General features: G+C 40.6%; 1 protein-coding gene across 1 annotated transcript in view; it reads right to left on the bottom strand.

Annotated features, from left to right (window-relative positions):
• LOC124556422 overlaps window positions 1-20,894 on the bottom strand; it is a 962,508-nt gene that overhangs the window by 624,676 nt on the left and 316,938 nt on the right. Inside the window, exon 3 of the mRNA XM_047130380.1 lies at window positions 9,673-9,817. Coding sequence (XP_046986336.1) covers window positions 9,673-9,817 — 145 coding nt within the window. The remainder of the gene's footprint in view (window positions 1-9,672; window positions 9,818-20,894) is intronic.

Genomic DNA, 20,894 nt, shown 5'->3' with positions numbered 1-20,894 from the left:
ATAAACCCAAGAACTGGACAATTTCAGCCTCTTTTATCTGCTTGTCGTCATATTTTAGGCACAATACTGTGGGAAAAAATCTTACAGGTTCCTAACTGCATTTAGTGTACTTTTATGTAAATGATTAGAGACGAATAGTAGGCTCGGAATCATTTATTAATGTCCCTGAAAGTTTCATTAACCTATATTTCTAAAACTATACTTGGTTCGCTGTTTATTTCAATGTTTGTATTATCTGCAAACAAAGTTAACATAGCATCTGGTACTGTTACATACAGTAAGTCATTGAGATATAAGCAAAAGCAAGGGTCCTAAGATGGAACCGTATGGTGCACACCACGTGATTTGTTCCCATTTCAATGATGCCTGATAGCTTAATCTATGCGTCTTTCCTATTGACACCCTTTGTTTCCTGTCAGAGATATACGATCTGAACCTTTTTGTGGCATTTCCTGCTATGTTCTAATATTATAAATTACTTAATGGCGTATTGTGATTTAGGCAGTCAAATACTTTTAACAGTTAACAAAATACAGCAGTAGACTGTAATTTTTTGTCTAATGAATTAAATACTTTCTTGCTGTACATGCAAACAGCGTTCTCAATATCTGAACCTTTTAGAAATTCGAACTGTGTCTTTGACAATATCTTATTTGTTTTCAGATACTTTTTACTTTTTCTAAATTTTCGAGAACGCTGGAAAAAGCGAAATAGGACGGACATATAACGGTATTCTTTTGTCTCCTTTCTTATGCAAATGCTTAACTTGAACAGATTTCAGCCATTCAGGAAATCTTCCAATGATAAATAACTGGTCCCACAAATAGCTTCAAATGTTACTAAACACATTTCAGTTAACTTTGTGACATTTTATCATCAACTTAAGAATATTTTGATTTTAAAGATTTTATGGTGGTGAGTACTTCTGTTGGTGTAGTGGGGGTCATATTCATTTCACTGAAGTTTTATGTAGTGACTGGTCTGTCGTATTCTATGGTAGCATCTACGGAGCCTGACAACCACATCTCTTCCACAAAAGTAACGAAATGCTTGTCAAAAATTTTGCTAAACTTTTTAATGCTGCTGTACCTCTTCTTTTCATCCTTGGTTTTGTCAGTCTCCTCTTTCACTGCATTCCATTTGTCTTTGCTTTATTATCTTATGTGGCTACCTTTTTCGCATTATGCATTTGCTTTATGACTGTATAAATATCTTCAATATTTTGCCGTATGCCTTGTAATGAGCTGTATCACCAACATCAAAGATATTTATGATTGACAAATATAGTTTCCTTTGTGTGTTACAAGGTAGTAGAGAGCGTTGCACGTAGAGAATAGTATACCTAGGAAAACGTGATGTTTTTTGATCGGTTCTTGCGTCTAGTTACTGATTATAGACTCATATGAAGGAATGAACACCAGAGACCGTCACAGGCAGTTTCCACCGCTTTCTAAAGTTTTTGTTGTTAGACCTAAGGTAGGGTTTTGTGCAGCATTACTAAATATTTCGAGTTTTACATATTTAAGTGCTGTATAAAATATTAAAGCTATTTGGAATATATTGTTAATTATTCAGCTGTAGCTTGTTGTGGCAAGTAAAATTCTATATACTTTTAAAACTCGTTATATAACGTATGAACGATTAAGCCATACTTCATTAGTTGTGCACCATTTTGTACTCTGAAACAGAAGGTCTTTTACCACGGAACATGAGATATTTCCCAATTAAATGACTTTTGCTAACGCCTAAACAATTTTACCCCTCTGGAAAATGGAAATTTTTGTTTCCAGTATCTTCAGTATCAAACTGTATCTGACTTGTAACTCTTTTTTCGTGTAACCTCCTCTTCTTTTCACTTACTGACTTTGGTGTGTAGTAGAGTAACAGTGTAATAGACAGACGACGAAAATGCAGTACTGACAAGATTTTCACGATTGCAGTGCTTTCAGACTTCAATAGAATAATTCTTTCTAGATACAAGGCCATGGAACATGTTTTCAAGTTTGGAAAAACCTTAATTTTCCGGAGTAATTTTTGTACTTTCATAAAAATACTCTAGGACATAAAAAAGAAGTGAAGTTACTAGATGTTCCCATCACAAAGAAAAATAGCCAACACTCATTCATTATTTACAGGAAAAACATCAGGACAGTCACAATATTACATCAATCATCTAACCCCTCACAGGCCCAAAAAGACACCACCTTCAGACATATGATCCACAGATTAAACACAACACTACTTGACAAACGTAAATATAGTAAGAAGCTGGACATAAATATTCAGGCAGCAAAAAATAACGGATGCCAAGAGTTCCTAGTAGCAAAACTGAACAAAAATTCCAGAAAAACATGAAAATAACAAAACACCACACAAATCCAAAGACCCACAACATCAGCCACGAACAAACAAATCAACATCACCGTCACTGCATAGCAAGGGGACAACACAGAAACTCAACAGACAAGCTGGCACAGACTCACATACAAAAGAAACTGGCACACAGAATTCGGAACATCCGCAAGAAACAAGGAATAAAAATAGCATACCAAAGCAATAACTCTGTACAGAAATGTCTAAGAAAGATCACACTGACATGTACGAAAAATATGGCATTCCAACTCCATTGTAACAGCTATGATGCTCAATACTTCAGTCAGGTAGGCAGAACTTTTGAAATAAGGTATAAGTAACACAAAAGAGCATAGAAGTAAGGAACGAGCCATTTAACATCTGCAGAACACCACCTTATCACAACATCTTCAACGTGTTCTCGGCCTTTCAGAAATGATTTGTGCCGCACAAAAACTTTCTCTTGATAAAGAATCTGCCCTAGACCTGTTTCAATTATTCAAAGGTCACACTCGCGGATTCCCCAAGTTTAACACAAAACTTCATGGCATGAAATTGCTGTAAATTCCGCTGTTCCATTTTCGTAACATACAACAAAAACACACCTTCAATGATGGTGCTCTCAAAAATCACGTGATAACTGTACGGAGCTGAAATTCTGCCTGAGCATCTGGAAGGGATGAACACACCGGTCTACACAATTAAAACGACACAGTCGTAGCTGTTCCTGGCTCAGGAAGTGGCTGGCTTTTTCACTTGGTCTGTTGAAGCTACATGTTCCACTGGAATAATTCTGCTGCCGGCTTCATTTTTCTGAGGACAAAGACTAATACAATAATATGGTTCGTTGGTCACTTTGTACATTTTGTCGTTACTGGTGAGGGTGATACGATCATTTGGCTTTTGCCAGTTTACGACTACAGCTTACTGGTTCTTCTTGTAAGTGCCCCGATTTCGACATCTCTTTGCCAACATGCTGAAGCTTACCTTTCAAAGACAGGGTGTTTGATAGTTCCAGCAGCAGCTGCTTCCCTCATTGTACTTTTGTTTTCTCGTATCTGTTTTTTTTTTCCTCTAATTCTTCGGTGTTGGTTGTTAGTACTGTTTTTGGAAAACTTAAAAAGAGCCCTGTGTAGGATGGGAGTCATCGTGGCCAGACCTCGTGACTCGACCCTGCTCACCTTGTCTCCATCAGCCAGAAGCTTACTGTGACCATTACTGACTGATTTTCGTAAAACGTATTTCCTGTTCGCACATGTATTCACATACTTCTGATGTGCTTCTTCTAATTAATTCAGTTTTCATATAAATAAACTGTGTAATACTCATGTTTATTATTTTTATTTCAATTTAAGTTAGCTGTATACGTCGACTGCCCAATAAATTACTGTTACGGAAAAAAGGCAGGAAAACGCGCGCGTGGAAACCACAAGGTCGCAGGATCGAGTCTTAGTCGGACCACGACCCTATCTGTTTTCGTTTCAACATAGCTTCCACGTCTTTAACGACGAGAGGAAGCGACAGAAACAAGACGTGGCTCGGATTCCTGGTTGATCTGAAAGTCGCTTTCCACGGTTCGACATCTGGGGAAAGTGTCAGAAGTGACGTCCCGCAGAAAGACTACTGAACCACACGAAAGTATTATTATTACTATTATTATCATTATCATCTATATGTATATAATGAAGTTTATGCAGAATCCTCAAGAAGAGATAAACTTGTAGGGCGCATCCTACGACACAACAACATCCTTGGAAAAATAGCAGAAGAAGCTACTGAGGGAAGGAATCGCCGGGGGCGACCAAGGCCATCATGCATGCAACAGATCATGAATGACGTTGGATGTAACTCATATGTGGAAACGAAGAGGAAGGCAGACAGAAGAGAGGAATGGCGCTCTGCTGCAAACCAATCTCGTTGTTGAACACTAGGAGAAGAAGACGAAGAACATGAATCCTCAGAGCGCGAATCTTACTAGCCTTTGTCTTTTATTTCTCTTTTTCCCTGAGCATTGTGCTCTTTCAGTGACTGTGAACTTAGTCTACCAAGCGGTAGAGATCTCAGTGGGTGGTGAACATTTCTCATCTTGCAGACGGTGAATTAGTCGATATTCTAAGCGACACTTGCCGTACTTGTCTGCGCTTAATCAATAAATATTCGTCTAAAGCAGAGTGGTGGACCAGCTGAGCCAAAAGGAAGCTTAGGTAAAGTTTCATTTATTATGAGGCTAAAAAAAGACACGAAGAAAAGTTTGAAGTCCGCAGCTCGTGGTCGTGCGGTAACGTTCTCGCTTCCCGCGCCCGGGTTGCCGGGTTCGATTCCCGGCGGGGTCAGGGATTTTCTCTGCCTCGTGATGACTGGGTGTTGTGTGATGTCCTTAGGTTAGTTAGGTTTAAGTAGTTCTAAGTTCTAGGGGACTGATGACCATAGATGTTAAGTCCCATAGTGCTCAGAGCCATTTGAACCATTTTTTGAAAACTTCGTGTTCTACTAAACAGTTCTGAGAGAGCTAAATGATACATTCAGTGGAACAAACATACACATTCAAGAAATAAAGCGGATAAAAGTAAAACTGGTAAGCATCAAATGGATGCAAATGGAAGATCTCAAGATAAAATCAAAACCCAAATATCTTGTAGAAGAAGCAGTGACGTCCATGTACCATTTAACTATGCACTAATTAAACCATAGACGCACATTCGTTGAACGCGTGGAAACGGAAAATGGCAGTCTACTTAAAACCAAAACCAAAATGACATTGTCCGGTACATTCAATAACATTTTGAAACAAACAATGCTTCTATAGGAGAAGTGGTTCGTGTATTTAATAGAAATGTTACTAATGAGGAAAATATTGCATTTTTATCTGATTTTAACGCAGGGGTCATTTAGAGTTGGACAGCAACTCTCCACCACACATAACACCCGGATCAGACAGCCAGCCAAAAGCGTTTTATCTTAGATTCTGAAATATCGTTGGAGCAACTTTTACTGAATTTTTAAACGAAATTATGAGAGGAGGCGCTTTTCCCACAGAGTTCAAAAGTGTTTAAATGCTAAAGAAACCAGACAACTTCCGTCGATTAACCTTTTTGAACTCCGATTATAATACGATTGCCAGAGCACTAATAGCAGAATGACTCCCCTCCTTGAAAAAATAATCAAAACACATTGAGCCTGCCTTTCGGGTAGATCTATCGTGACCCCAATTTCTGAGTACCGCAAAGTAACTACCGTGAGCTGTACTCTACCTTTTGTTGTCTTCTGTAAGGCTTTCGAGCGTCTTAGTTACCACTCTCTAGAACAGGTTCTGAAACAGACAGGACTCGAAGAATGGTGTGTAAAAGTAATCCGGAATATGATAACAGGAACAACGGCGAGGATCATCATCAACGGCCAGATGACAAACGTCATTCAGATACGAGTAAGTGTACCACAAAGCGGTCTGCTTTCAGTGTCGTTTTTTAAGCAGTCACTGGCTGTACTACTCATGAGACTGAATGAAAAAGTAACCGGTCTATAACAGAGTGGGGCGGGGGGACCTTTTGGTAAGAGCCTACGCAGATGGTGTCGCGGTCCTCAGTCATCAAGAGAACGATGCAGAAACGCTAAAATCTGAAACTGACAAACACAGAGCAGCCTCTGGAGCAAAAATAAACGAAGAGCAATGTAAAATATTAAACGTCAGAGCCTTCCAAACTGTACTTACACCGAGGATGCAGATTCTGTACAACAATAAAACATTAGGAATCATGATAGATGGCAGCCAAGATTTAGAAGTACGGAACGAACAAAACTGAAGGTGCCGTAACAGAAAACAGCTGACTGCAAAGCCTATTATGTGCCTCAGGTGTTACAGATTTCCAAAATCCAAGCCAAAAAGGTAATGCAACTGCCCAGAAGGTATTTTTGACGAGGCCATATGTTCAAGCTAAATTACAACACGATCACAAAATCAAGACAGGACAGAGGCTTGGAATTAACGGATATTAGCAGGAAGACGAACGAATTGTACGTAAACCGATCCAGCATGATCGTTAACAAGAAGTCAAATACTATCGCACCCCCTCGCTAGTATAAATCCACCAGCCGTCGTAAGCAAAATTCATTTTAAATTGAACCTTATAAGAAAATTTTACCTGGAAGAGAGTTACCTTGGCGACAGCATTGTACGAAAAAACAGTTTTAACGACGAAGAACTTAACTAATGAATGAAAAAAGAGAGACACAGGCGAAGTCCAGTGAAACTAAAGCACCCAAATATCGGATGGACAACAGTGTGGGAAAATATCGGGTTGAATATGCAGTCATTAGAAGTGGTTTCAACTTGGTATAAAGTTTTGATCAATACTTTTGTAAATAATGGGAAGTCAAATCGTATTCTGTTATGTGATACTGACAGGTGTCTCAAATGTGGTCTAGTAGACACGTATGAGATACAGGTTTACTTGTTGCGAGCAGTTAATTACCATTGAGTGGGTCAGGAAGAGATTAGCGTCTCTCACAGGAAACTTGGAAACGAGTTACAACACTTACCAACTCCCCCGACCTGTCTCAGAATACTACCAAGAAATAAAAAACACTATGATGTGTTTGCTTCGACATCATGTAAACTGCGTCATAAACAGAAATGGAGACATCTACACAGTTCAAGATTACACGGAAACACAGTATTGGAAAACGGAGCTGTTCCCACACATAAAAAAGAGACTTTGGAAATATATTATCAACATTAGTTGAAAAACTGGTAAATGGAGCTGGTGGTAACTGCCTCAATGTGTAATAAATACATCCCTGATCTGTTTAGTGGAGCTTTGCAATTCTCGACCCCTTCATGTAAGTCTAAGTATATGCTGCTTATGTTCACCCAAGTCTCTGAGTTGAAAACTAGGAAAACACGTTCATTTCTGGGAACAGTGCGACAGTTTGTGAACTTTGCCCAAACAACACGAGCAAACCTTGTTATTTTCGCCTCTTCTGTCAATCGTCGGAAGGAACAGAAGAGACTTTGGAAATATATTATCAACATTAGTTGAAAAACTGGTAAATGGTTGTTTTATAAAAGAATGTATATCACTAGTGTATATAGTTTTGTGAAGACCTTTCAAAGGAAAAAAAGTAGTATTAAAATATATATATGTTATTTAATATGTCTGTGTTTTGTTCTTTTTTAAGAAAGAAAGTGAATGTAGAATAATTGTTAAAAAATATTTCGTTGATCTACGCAAAGAGGTAGGCAAGACCTCTTTCGTCTACAGCAAGTACTGATGAGGATAAGACATTTTAGTTTACTGCAAGGAGAGAAAACTACTGCTGTGCAATTGCAAGGACTTACAATTAATCTAAGGAAAATTAATTTACTTTACACCAAGAAGTAGGTGTGAACTTTTCTGTTCGTATAATGATTAACTAAAGTTATTGATTGTGTTACTTCTCTGAATGCAGCTTATTACGGCTGCATTTCTGTAGAACGCAAGGAAAGGCTGAAGGGAAGGGGAAAATAAATAAGTAATATTTTAAGAAAGTGGTCAGTGCTACTGAGTGCCACGTGGGAGCCCCAGGTTCGATTCTCGTTACTGTCGGGGACTTTTCCATGGTGGAAGAACTGGAACGAGATCCACAAAGCCTCGTGATACCAGCTGAGAAGCTACTTGAATCCAAAGTAGCGACAACAGATCTGCTAACCCGACAACGGCCAGGGAAGCAGTCTGTTAGCGCCGCGCCCATCCACGCCGCAGCCAGATGACGCCATTGGCTGGCGATGACATGACGGTCGGACGGACCCGATTAGCCCGTCTTTAGCCAGAAGGGTGGTGGTTTCCTTTCTTCGGAAGAAGTGACTGCTTGCAGTTTTGGTTTTAGCCAGCAGTCCGCTCCGAGTGTTAGAAGCCCCCTCCCTCCAACGCTATTCCAGCTCAGGCACTGTTTTAAGAATTCTTCTACAGTTAATCACTAATCTTTCGATATTATCGTCTATTCGAAGCCCTCTATAGTGAGTTTTATCCTTAATGCCTTAACAGGCAAAGAGTCGCTGGGTTTGCATTCCTCAGACAGTCAGCTCAATGTGTAATAAATACATCCCTGATCTGTTTAGTGGAGCTTTGCAATTCTCGACCCCTTCATGTAAGTCTAAGTATATGCTGCTTATGTTCACCCAAGTCTCTGAGTTGAAAACTAGGAAAACACGTTCATTTCTGGGAACAGTGCGACAGTTTGTGAACTTTGCCCAAACAACATGAGCAAACCTTGTTATTTTCACCTCTTCTGTCAATCGTCGGAAGGAACAGAACACGACTTTGACGCCCAGGTGGTACGGATAATGTGTTCTGACGAAGGAAATACTCTATAGCTAGTGAAACCCGCAGCTGTTGTTACTTCGGGATGTTGAGTAAATTATAGAGAGAAACACAGTGAGTGAACATGGTTCTCCTTTCCAATTCTATTCACCATTTTTGCTAGGGATACGTTACCACTTGCCACACCATGAGTATATAAATTCCTTCGTACATGCGGTCAAGTTCACACAGTACCTTCTAAAAGAAACATCAACACCCAGCCTAAAGAAGACAAGAGCAACTATCATCTGGGCAACACAGATAAATTGGCAGTAGCGTACAATGAACTAGCACCAAGGAACCAGCAAATTTGATTTTCCTAAATTAAAGTTTAGCGAGGTTCAGTCATTACCATGCTAAGGTATACAGAGAGATAGAAGATATTCAAAAACACAAAAAAAAAAAACAATCACAGAAGTCAACGGACTGAAATTAGACAGGTAATTGGTCTTTGTGCTTAGCTCGCTGATACTGATGTTATTAGTGTTTGACAATTTCTGGTGCTATGGCAATTTATTTTATTACAGTTGACTCGCACTGGGCAGTGTTCTCAATTTTGCTACTGCTTTTAAACTGTTTTATGTTCGGCCGCCATATATTGTTGCTGGGCAGCTGGTGGCCTATCCTCATGCGCCTCAACTGGCACTGGACAATGGCATAACGTCCGACACTGACATAAATTGGAAAATTAAAAAAAAAATTACATGCTATGACGATAATGGTGCCATTTCGTAAATTGTACCATCTGCACTAAGGAAAACAACTGGTAGCTTATCATGTAGCTGAAAGAAAACAGAGCAAATAAAATTAAGATGCCCATCAGGCAAGAGCTGTTACAAATTGAGTATGGCATTTTGACTTTTCTGCTACTGAGACCTAAAGTCCTAAAGGACTTTACTGCCTGACGTTTGTTGTGGAGAAATACCAAACATAAAATTTACAAGCAAAACATGCACGTCAAGAAGAGCAACAAGTGTAGACTTACCTGTCTTCCATCCGGCATTTCTGATCCCGGACTTTGCAGTTGGACTTGAAATCGTCGAACAGTTTGATACATTTGCGCTCTTGCTGACACACGGAAAGCGCGTGGTTGCACGTCGGAAGAGCATCCACTGGGTACGGGTCCTTCTCTGCAAGCAGAAAACACACACGCTGAGTCTCTGCGCTTTGATCTTGCGCGCCGCCGTTTGCTGTGCACTAACGCTAGCGCCGCCTTTCCGCTGTCTCGGTCAGACTTTACTGACAGTATCTCTACATCGTACGGCACGAGCGTTCACTCGAACGATAATCGCATCGTGCACTACATACGTGTATAATATCCTAGAAGCTTAACATATTTCTAATACGAAACTGTCACACCGTCACAAACGAATTTAACATCGAGTAAGAGGGCACGACAGAAAAATTGGAAAGTTTCAGATCTCGTAATCACCAATCTCACCATCCCACTACGCCTCAGATTAAGTCAAGTCTTACTCTTTAACAATATCTATAAAAGCACTGGGCTTTATACTCGAACCGAAAAACAGAAATTGAGCTTAATGTTCTCCTCTAACGTTTCTAACAGTTTGAGCTTGCGTAAGAATGACTTTCCGTTCACGGAAGAGACTGCATAGTGACACAACAGCAGCGTCATTACAGTGCTGTATTATTCACGAGTGCCGATATACTACAACTTTTCTGAGCTTAGATACATTTGAGGCATCTTTTTTCTGGATGTGGCAGATTTTCACAAACTTAACACGCTTACACGAAGTGCATGGTATCTGAAATTGAAATTTATGGTAAGGTTCTATGGGGTCCGACTGGTGAGGTAATCGGTGCCTAGACTTACACACTAATTAGTGTATCTTAAACTAACTTACGCTAAGGACAACACTCACACCCATGCCCGAGGGAGGACTCTAACCTCCGCCGTCGGGGGGGGGGGGGGGGGGGGAGGGGGAATGCGAACCGTGATGCGAACCGTGAAAAGACGCCCTAGATTGCTAGATTGCACGGCTACCACGAGCGGCACATGGTCTCTGAAAAATATATTCACCTTTTGTTGTAACCAGTGCTACCTTTCCGACAACCCTGCAAAATCTCAGGCAATAATTATAGGAAAAGCTACCCGAACCCCAGAGCACTTCCAGTTCACCTAATTAAACCACTGAAATACGTTGGTCTACCACTCGATCGGAAGTTAGCCTTGAATCCCCATCTAATACCCGTCAGAAAGAAAAAAGCGCAATCAGTAAAGCTGCTAACCGCCCGAAAATGGCGACTAAATTCCTCGACAACCTTACCAGGGAGTGCTGAAAAGTAATAGCCCGGAAATTTTTGTGTGAAAAATCATAAAGCTTTTTAAATAAAAAAGATGTTGTTAACGGTCGAAACCTTTTTTCTTCATGTCTAAATACTTATTTGTCAACATAATCATCCTGACGACGAACACATTTTTCCCAACGGAGACCATCACTGTTGAATTTTTGACAATGTTGACGGAGCCCCAACCTCACCTCTGCTAGCGCCGCTTCATTACTATCACAGTGAAGTCGTCGAAGGTGCTCCTTAAGTTTTGTAAATAGGTGGAAATCGGATGTTATCAAGTCGGGACTGTATGGAGAATGTGCGATAACCGTGAAGCCAAGGAGTCGGATTGTCTGGCGTTGCCATGCTGAAGATGAGAGTGTGTTTCATGTGTGGAGGAACTCTTCGAATTCAAAATTCGATTACAGCACTCTGTTAGTTACATTACTCATTAACATTCTACACGCTACAATTTGGAGCCCTCTAGTGGCAGAGGGTTTCGACGTACGTCAGCGACCAGGAAAGACGGCCGAGTAACATGTATGACATGTAAGACCTAAACCGATATTGAGAACAAAATAAAAACTTCGGAGGCATTACGTTTTAGCACGTTCTTGTATGTCCCAATCCAACCTTCATTGCTCATATACGGAAATGTTGCGTAGATCTCCGTCCTCCAAATGCTTGACACTTCGTCTGACTTTCCGTATTCGTTTACATTCCCTCATCCGTCTCCTGCACCGGCTTCTAAAGTTCCCACATATCCTCAAGCAACTGCGAGCCCTGTGTCTCCCGCAGCCCACTGTGTCCAGAACCCTGGTGTGCTGGCCTGTCTGTATCAGTTCGAGCCACCTCCCTTATATCTGCACACACGCATGTCCATTCCCGTAGTAATTTCAACCGCCTTCCCTTGCCATTTAATGAAATCATTCGCGAGAACCAACCATCGTATGAATTATGACCCACTCTAACTTTTTCAATGAAGAGTCCAAGTCACTCTTTCCCTATGAAACTGCAGTTCCACCCACCATCTATCACTTGCATACCGTCCCTAGACGCTTCGTAATACTGATTACACAATCCTTCTTCGTACCATTTCTCTGCGTCCAAATCTGTGAGATTTTGAAGAAGACACACATCACGTCACCGAGCGCTGATTATCTTCTTTATTGTTACCAATGTAGATTTTAATTTATTCTAATCAAAGTCTGAGGGGCGACAATATAACTCCTGCTACTCAGCTCACCTTTCATGGGTAAATTTAAATAATGGATGAATGAAAAAAACTAGTTGTAGATGATCGAACTGCATCTCTGTAAAGAAATGTGAGGATTATTTTAAATAAACAATGCTGCTGAGCACACACAACATTTCAAAGTAGTGACACTGAGACTACATGACCTGACGCCCCATCCAGCTGTATGTAGGGCACATACCCCTTCAAGTGCTAGCGAGTAACACAGGGCTGGCCGTCACCAACACTTTTGTAATCGGGAGTTAATTCTTGTACTCTTCATTAAATTGTCGAATAAAATTAAACATCGCGAGAAATTAAAATTTTAAGCCAGATGGATCTCGTTCCAAAGTCTCTGCTGTTCTACGATAGAAAAACAAAAGTGTTGACAACGCTGCGTAACACATCTCAAATTTTCTAGGAAGTTTCGAACTTCCATAACATAAACGTAAGAGCCTTGTAACTCTACTAAAAATTAGCCATAGGCCTTCTGACATGTCAGTCTTTCTTAGTCGGACCACCATGTTTTGTATTAGGGAAATGGAAGAAAAACGTTTTATCAGAGTGTTACAGTAGAGATAAGTATGTAACCTGCAATTTAATTACGTATTAATTGTTTGAATTTGCATGACTAAAGCCTCGAGTGTATTGCCGATAGCAAGGAAACTTTTCAAGATTTAACGTACCTTTTTTAATACTGATCCTTTGTACGGAGTTTTAAAAAAGTATTCCATGTTTTAAGAGCTGACATTAGGGACAAAAAAAAATAAACATGGGGATCCATACCTTAAAAGTTATGAGCATCTGTTCAGGAGAAGAGATTTACTTTACAGCAGCGAAGACGAATAAAAGCTCACAGCGCTAAAGATATGAGTCTTAGAGCAGATGTTCACTAGAATTTTTCTTGTCGAGGTCCATAGTCCCACCTCTAAAAATATGGAATACTTAAATTTGACACCATGTATTCTATCCAGATCGAATAAATGGAAATGAAATTAGAGACTATGCCATAACTGAAACAGAAATGTCTAAAATGCATGAGAATGCGTGCGTGAGACCACTAGGACTCAAAATAAAATAGACCACTTTTCATCAACAGTCGCCTTAATCATTAGGCTATCTATGTTCGCCTCCTGTGATGCCTCAGTGATTCTTTTCTACTCATTGGTTTCCCCTAAATTTATGAGCACTTACGCGCATAACTTTTCCTCTCCTGAGAATTCCACGGCTGCTAGGGTCGATGATGGAGGTTCTGTCTTCTACTCTCAGACCTGGAATGTTATTTACGGTACGAACCCAGGTCTATCCCTTTCACAGAAATCCTGAGTTTGTATGCTTGACGGAAAGCATGCAGAACGTTTCGCAATGGGCCGGACAGGAATGAGAATGTTAGATGGTGTAGATGGCCTCCACAGAAACACCTTTCATAACGAAGGGGTGGTCTCGCAACAAGTGTTAGTCCCTATAATTTTGACACTCTTTAGCGTCGTTGGATGATGTTGCAGTGAGCCGTGGCCCGTAACCCGTGTCCACTGTTCCTATCCCAATTTGTTCCTGAAGACACTCTCTACAACTCCTCAAAGTTTGTCGGTACCATCTAGTGGGGCGTGTCATTATATTGCATACCAATACGCTTACTACGATAAAATGGCGAAATCCTCCGAATTATTATTTTTATCAATACATAGTCTCTTTAGAAAGCGGCATAAATCTTTTTGTTTTTACTTTGCCTCCATCTGTAACTACGTGCTCAGAGGTTGTTCGCAGATGACCCGAAATAATTATTACAATTTTGGCCAATGTAGGCCAGTCACAGTAATCAAGACATCAAGTCTTCTTTGTATGTTTCGTCCTATTTTACAGGAAAACGTCACTGCACCGTAGATGGCGAAGTCGCTTCATACTACAGAACAATAAACATTAAAAATGAAACAAGCGAGGCTTAAAAATCCATTTGCTTTTACTTTTACTTTGCAGTTTAATTTCGGATCACCGTTCAGCAGCAGATGTGAAGGCGTTTCAGAAAGAAATCCCACCAGCCACAAAGCACAACGTGTCAATGGGCCAGGCCGCCTGTCACACAAGCCGTCCAACCTTTCAGTTCCCAAAAGATCTTACACATCCCAGAAACCTGATGTGCACATTCCCACTCTTGACCCATCAACCAACCAGTGCTGCTGCCGCGTTTCCATCAGCACATATCTCCTTCTATTCACCTCCTTACAAAAATTAACCCTTCCTACTAATTATACAAGTATTTCTTCCTTTCAAGTATCCGACTCTCATTCCACACCCCAACTCAGAGTCGTAATGCAACGCATAAGAGGAGCAGCAGCTGTTCATTCACATGCTGCGGACAGGCATCACATGGTCAACATCACCATATTAAATAACAGATCTTTAACCCTTCATTTTAAGCATATTCAGTATTTTAAAATTACTCTGTAAATTTTAAATTTCACGTAGGGTCAAGAATGCTGTAATGACAGTAGATAAACGTGCCTGTTGATAGAATGGGAGGTAGAGCCAAGGGCACCCAGACCCGGGAGGCAAAGGGTTGGCCACCCCCTCCCCCTCACGGTATTACGCAGGTTTTTAACAGGGTCGGCAGTGGAACTTTCTTATAGCAGCTTAGAAGTCGCTGCTCGTCTTCCAACCAATTAACAATACTTTATTCCCCCAGGTCTAGCGCCTCTCCCCCCCCCCCCCCTTCAAACCCTAAAAACTTTTGTATGCTTAGGTAGAGCATGAAATGAGCAATAAAAGGTAGGACAGTCTTGGACACTGATAGAATGGTAGGATTAAATTTAGGCACAGGGTCCCGCCGAATGCGTGGTCGAGATATTACTTGGGAAAACTGCGTTCTCATTTACCTATTTACTTAAGATATCAGCAATGAGGATGTTTTTCGATATGTAGTTTTCATTCTCAACTACAGTGACAACTAAACAGAATATCGCCTCGAAACATTAATACAAGGCAGCTTTAAGTGCGTTCTCGAAGAATTCTGATATTAATATAATGTCTGAGAATGAATACGTCGTGACTGAACTTTACTGTAACACCTGCATGACTTTTTTGATTTGACTAAAACTTAGACACTGAGTGTACAATGGCCAGCTTTAAAGAGGAAGTATCGATAGGATTCGTTGAGGATTTGTTTCCGATCACTCGCAAGAGACACGGTGCGGAAGTGACGTGTTAAGGCACCAACAGATGAGCTGAGTTGACTGATAAAAATTTATGCAATTATAATTCGAGCAAACAGAGTTCCCTGGAGCGTAGGAGGACATAATTTATGTTCAAACGATTAGAATCACGTGTGTTGGATTAAAAATAGAAAACACGAAACCTGTAACTCGTTTTGTAGACTCAGGAAGGGGAGAATGCACGAATAAGACTTTTTGATTAATGCCATGTTATTTGGAAGTACACGAACGGTTTGGCTAGAGAGACGCTTCTGCATGTTGCAGAACCGAAGCCAGAAAGTGATGTGTGCTTTGGAATATAGCGTGGCTGTCGATATCGTGTCGAGTATCAAAGCTGAAGAACCCTCTTGGCGCAGCCGCTGGAGTTGATAATCTGGTGTGATCCGCAAGTTTAGCGGCGAACATAAATATTATGTGCCAAGGCGCTTCCCCTAATTGAGTGGCAACGATTGGCGGCGCCTCGCCTGCGATCCCGGCCACGCCCACCTGCGAAGATCAGCGCAGCTTTCTCTCTGATTGGAGGGGACTCGGCCCAAGGCTGAGCGAGTTTTTACTGCGCTCCGCCTTCTTCTCCATGTCTAATCAGAGACACACTCAGAGAGCATACGATAAGTTTTTCGTATACTTTCTCGTATTAAAGAAGACGTGTGAATTAACTCCACTGCTCTTCAATTCTATCAACCAAGTGTAGCTACCTAGTTGCCAACAAACTCCACGATAAAAACCGCAACTACATAAATGATTAAAGCTTTGATAATTTCTACCATAACACGCAGTTCTGTTAGTTTTATCCACAGTGACTGTAGAAGGTAGAGCAAAAACGTGAAGTATTGTGTGTGGACCGATGCTTGGTAAAACCACCGACAATTAACCATTGATAATGTATGTAATTCTTCCCAAAGTCTCTGCAGGAAGTTATTTTGCCCCACAATTTTATGAGAAAGTATATTTATATTTCTCCTAAGGAAGTTGCCTTGTACGGATGTATGTCTGTTAGATCAAACTCAGCAAATCAGTTCGAACAATTCCAAACAAATAATGTAAAATTCTCGCATTAGAGTCAGTGCTTTAACAGACATTCGTTCTTATTAGTGTAGAGCACAGTGTTTCATTTCACACTGATACAACTCCCCCTACACTTTTTCGCTTAGCGTCAAATCCTAGATCAGAAATAAAAACATAAGAAACGAGCTCGAAAATGCTGTATTTGAAGTATTTAATTTAGAAAGCAACAAAAGGAAAGCTTGAGACACTACATATACATTCAAAACATTTCTTTTTTTAAAGAAAGAGTATTCCTCCAATACCAGACATTTCGACGAATGTCGTCCACTAGGGTGGACGAACGAACTTGGGGATACGGAGGAGGGGAGAGAATCATTTCTGTATGTCGGTTGTTCGATAATCCTTCTCTATGATTATGCCACCCACATACTTACGAAATAGTAAGTACCTTGTTCCTGGGGGCTTCACCTAATCATCACCCCTAAAGTTTCAAATAGCAACTGTGGCCCGAAAGGGGACATTGTGAATGGCTAGCGTTGTAAGTAGCCTAAATGCTTCGTAAAAAAGTGGTTTCTGCATAGTCCCATTGTGAAATAAAGGTCTTCACGACAATGGTCATTACTTATGAGTTAATAACTCTTCATTAATACTTCATAAGGACTATCCGTTCCTCTTCAATGCTTTTAATGAAACGGGGTGCAAGGGGGTGTACGAAGTAGTGACACGTCCTCACAGATTAAAACTGTAAGCTTGACTAGAACTCGAAAGTGAGTATTTTCCTTTCGCGAACAATTCTCCACCGCATTATGGCCGCTGGGCAGGTGACATAAAAGTGCCAATTAAATACTTTTTACTTACGTTTTCGCGCGAAATACCTACGCACGTGAAACTTAACGCAAATTTCTAGTGTTTAAAAAACAAGTAAATTATCCCAACTCAGCTGCTTTGTTCTACTACGCGCGACATATTTGAGTCATTACGCCCATTTTCCAGCTTATTGTCGGAACAGTAGAGCTCCATGACGCTACATTCGGGAGGACGATGGTTCAATCCTGCGACCGGCCATCCTGATTTAGGTTTTCCGTGATTTCCCTAAATCATTCCAGGCAAATGCCGGGATGGTTCCTCTGAAAGGGCACGGCCGACTTCCTTCCCTAATCCGATGAGACCGATGACCACGCTGTCTGGTCTCCTTCCCCAAGCAACCAACCATCCATGACGTTACAGGAAATTAAAATTCTCATATTCTTAACAAACGTCTCAATCATTTGTCATATATGGACTCGCAACCCATGTAGTAATTTTCTTCCAACAACAGCGTGCTATAATAAATTTTGTGCATCCGATATTCCAAGGACTTCCTCTCCATTACTACTTTAAAACTGTAAGATACGTTTGAGTTACACAGTTCCAGTGTTGAAAACCTTTTTCGTGGTTCTGCCGTAGAACGCCAACTTCAGTAAAGTAAACCAAAGCGAACTGGGAACTGAGAGCAGAAAACGAAGTGTCTTCAGTCAGGATACAAAAACCGTAAATTCCCATTACGTTGTATATGCATTCAGGCTTCGGTAATCTACTAGAAAATGGAAGTGATGGTGTAAACATGTTACAATGAAGGAGAATAGCGCAGAATAGGTGGGTTTAGGTACCCGTTTCATACATACGACTGTGGCAGAAAACTATGTATTCAGTAAAACAAAGTGCGGTTAACATGTTAAAATAAATGGAAGTGTGAAGTAAGCACATAAAGGTTCCATTTACCTGTTTTTACAAACGCGAGCTTTGGTGAGAGTAGAGAGTAGTTTTTGCGCCTAATGACCATCAACGTTCCTGTTAAGTTGCCTGAAATGTGCAATCTGCTATAAATAGTACATTTGAAGGAAACTTAAGTAGGATGGAATATCATGTTCAAGGTGAGTTCCAGTAGCCGTTGAGGCCTATATAAAAGACATATTGCTAATAGATCAAGGCGTCTTAAGTCAGTAGCAGGTTCACTGCGGTTGACGAAAACGAGCAATGCTAATTGTGATACAGTGTATCTAAAATCAAGTCATTCATAGGAATAGTGAGTTAACGAAGCGTTGTTATTCACAGAGTACGAATGAAGGCTGCGAGACATATTTTCCAATTAACTGACGCTCGTATTGGATGTGAATACGGAAACATTTATGATCCGGAATCCTGTGTAGAAATTTAGTTCTGTCTCTTCTCAGTTGCAACATGATACCAGCTGGAATGAAACAAATTAAATTTTCTATTAATCAAGTAATAAAGCCAGTATCGATGAGGAATACACCATTTTATCTTCGTCATCGACGAAACGTAAGAGGGTTCAAATGGCTCTAAGCACTATGGGACTTAGCATCTGAGGTCATCAGTCCCCTAGACTTAGAACTACTTAAACCTAACTAACCTAAGGACATCACACACATCCATGCCCGTGGCAAGATTCGAACCTGCGACCGTAGCAGCAGCGCGGTTCCAGACTGAAGCGCCTAGAACTGCTCCGCCACAGCGACCGGCGAAACATAAGAGGAGTTTACTTTTGCACCTAGTTATTCTCGACCCTCAACCAACGAAAACTCTCTCTGTGGCACATGTACCATGACCTCCACCACTTGCCTGAGGAATCTGCTTCAGAAGATCTTGTTTTGGAATAAACACTTCTAAATGTTTGTTGAAAACCTAGAAGATTGTCTCTGTAAAGATTTCAATTATTTTGAGAAACATGGAGCTAACACCGAGTAGAGACTATTTAAGTGTTTAATTATGATTTATTGTCTTTTTTTCTTGCTGATTGTAAGCTGCAGAACTGCGTTATTTGTACAAAGATGCGAAGAATGATCCGTCTTCACTATTTCATCATCTTCATTGGCCCCGCCTATGAAAACAACTGTTATTCAGTAGCACACGTTATATTCACACCATAAGTATCATCCTATTCCTGTAATGTAAGGTCTGAGGCTTTAAGCGCATCTGTCACGTACTAAGGGTGATCAGTGTTATATAATTAACTTTTGTTTCTGTCTGCAGCCCTGATACCGTAACAGTACCGTAACACGCCGCTATAAGTTAAAGTTCATCGAACATAAGTGACAAGGAAGTAATAATAGTTTCTATAGACGCTTACATAGATGAAAATACTTAGTGCTAGAATATTTACGTTCAAGGCTATAGGCGCTTGAAGTAAACTGCCTGCAGATTAGCCACGACAATGTTAATAAAGCTTTAAAAATTGCTTCATTATGAATTTGGTATAGAATAAAATTTTTAAATGGCATAAACAATTATCGCCATGAATAAAAACACAAACTACGAATATACGTAGCGACTTGTTGGCTTCAAAGCAATGGTTAGGAAATAACTATCGATGGTCTTGAGAGCCGAAAACCAAGTAACAAGAGAATTAAACACAGTAGAACACTCGCTGATTATATTGTCACTCACAGTTACGAAACTCCTCTACCAGTGAGTAATAGACGAACTCGTTAACATAATTATAGCCATTTTAGATTTGTGAATAAATCATCCTACCTCACGAAATGGTACAAGTTGATGTTTATCCTTGTGTATTTTATTCCTGTATCAATACAATATCGCAAATGAACTGGTTATCTTTCGAGATGCCGCTATCGAATATTATTCATGCCGTGTATATAAATCCATCGCTATGCAGAAGACAATACGATTAGAGCAGTGGTGTGAAAAAGAAAGGAAGATTAGAGTTCAACGTCCGGTCGACAACGTCGTTAGTGATGGAGCACAAGCTTGGATTAGGGAAGGATAGGGAAGGAAGTAGACCGTGCTTTTCAAAGGAACCATCCCATCATTTGCCTTAAACGATTTAGGGAAACCACGTTAAACCTAAATATGGATGACCGGATGGGGATTTGATCACTCGTGCTCCCGAATGTGAATCCAACGTGCTGACTTCGCCACCTCGCTCGGTAGCAGTGATGGGAGAAACGATAGTATGATATTATGGTAGTATGACTACTGTAACGGCATGGAAGAATATCAGTAACATACAACTCTCTAATACACATCAATACGTATGAAAGAAGTGTCAGAATGACATCACCACTTTGGTGGCAAAGAACAAGCATTCTGTGAGCTTTCACGATGGACGATGTGTTTATGATACGACCTAGTATCGTACTGAAGATATATTAGAAGTTTTCCAAGGGTAATACGATATGGCTGCTTCGATCTAAGATGACAGCTGATTGATATAGCACGCATTGGGCTTGTTTGCCATTAAATGTGTTGCAAACATGACCAGTGGCGAATAAACAAACACGTACTTGCGCATTTCTTCGATGAGCTAGGCATGCTTCGTCTGATTGGATGGCTGGATTTCGGTCTATACATCTCTTACCAGATTGGGTTAGCCACTGAGAGCCGCCACAAATCGCGTGGAGTCGACATCGCAGCTTATCTCGCCATGCATGTCGTTCGTTGAGCACG

This window comes from Schistocerca americana, chromosome X (assembly GCF_021461395.2).
Source record: "Schistocerca americana isolate TAMUIC-IGC-003095 chromosome X, iqSchAmer2.1, whole genome shotgun sequence".
NCBI lineage: Eukaryota > Metazoa > Arthropoda > Insecta > Orthoptera > Acrididae > Schistocerca > Schistocerca americana.
This window is presented reverse-complemented; position numbering and strand designations above follow the sequence as displayed.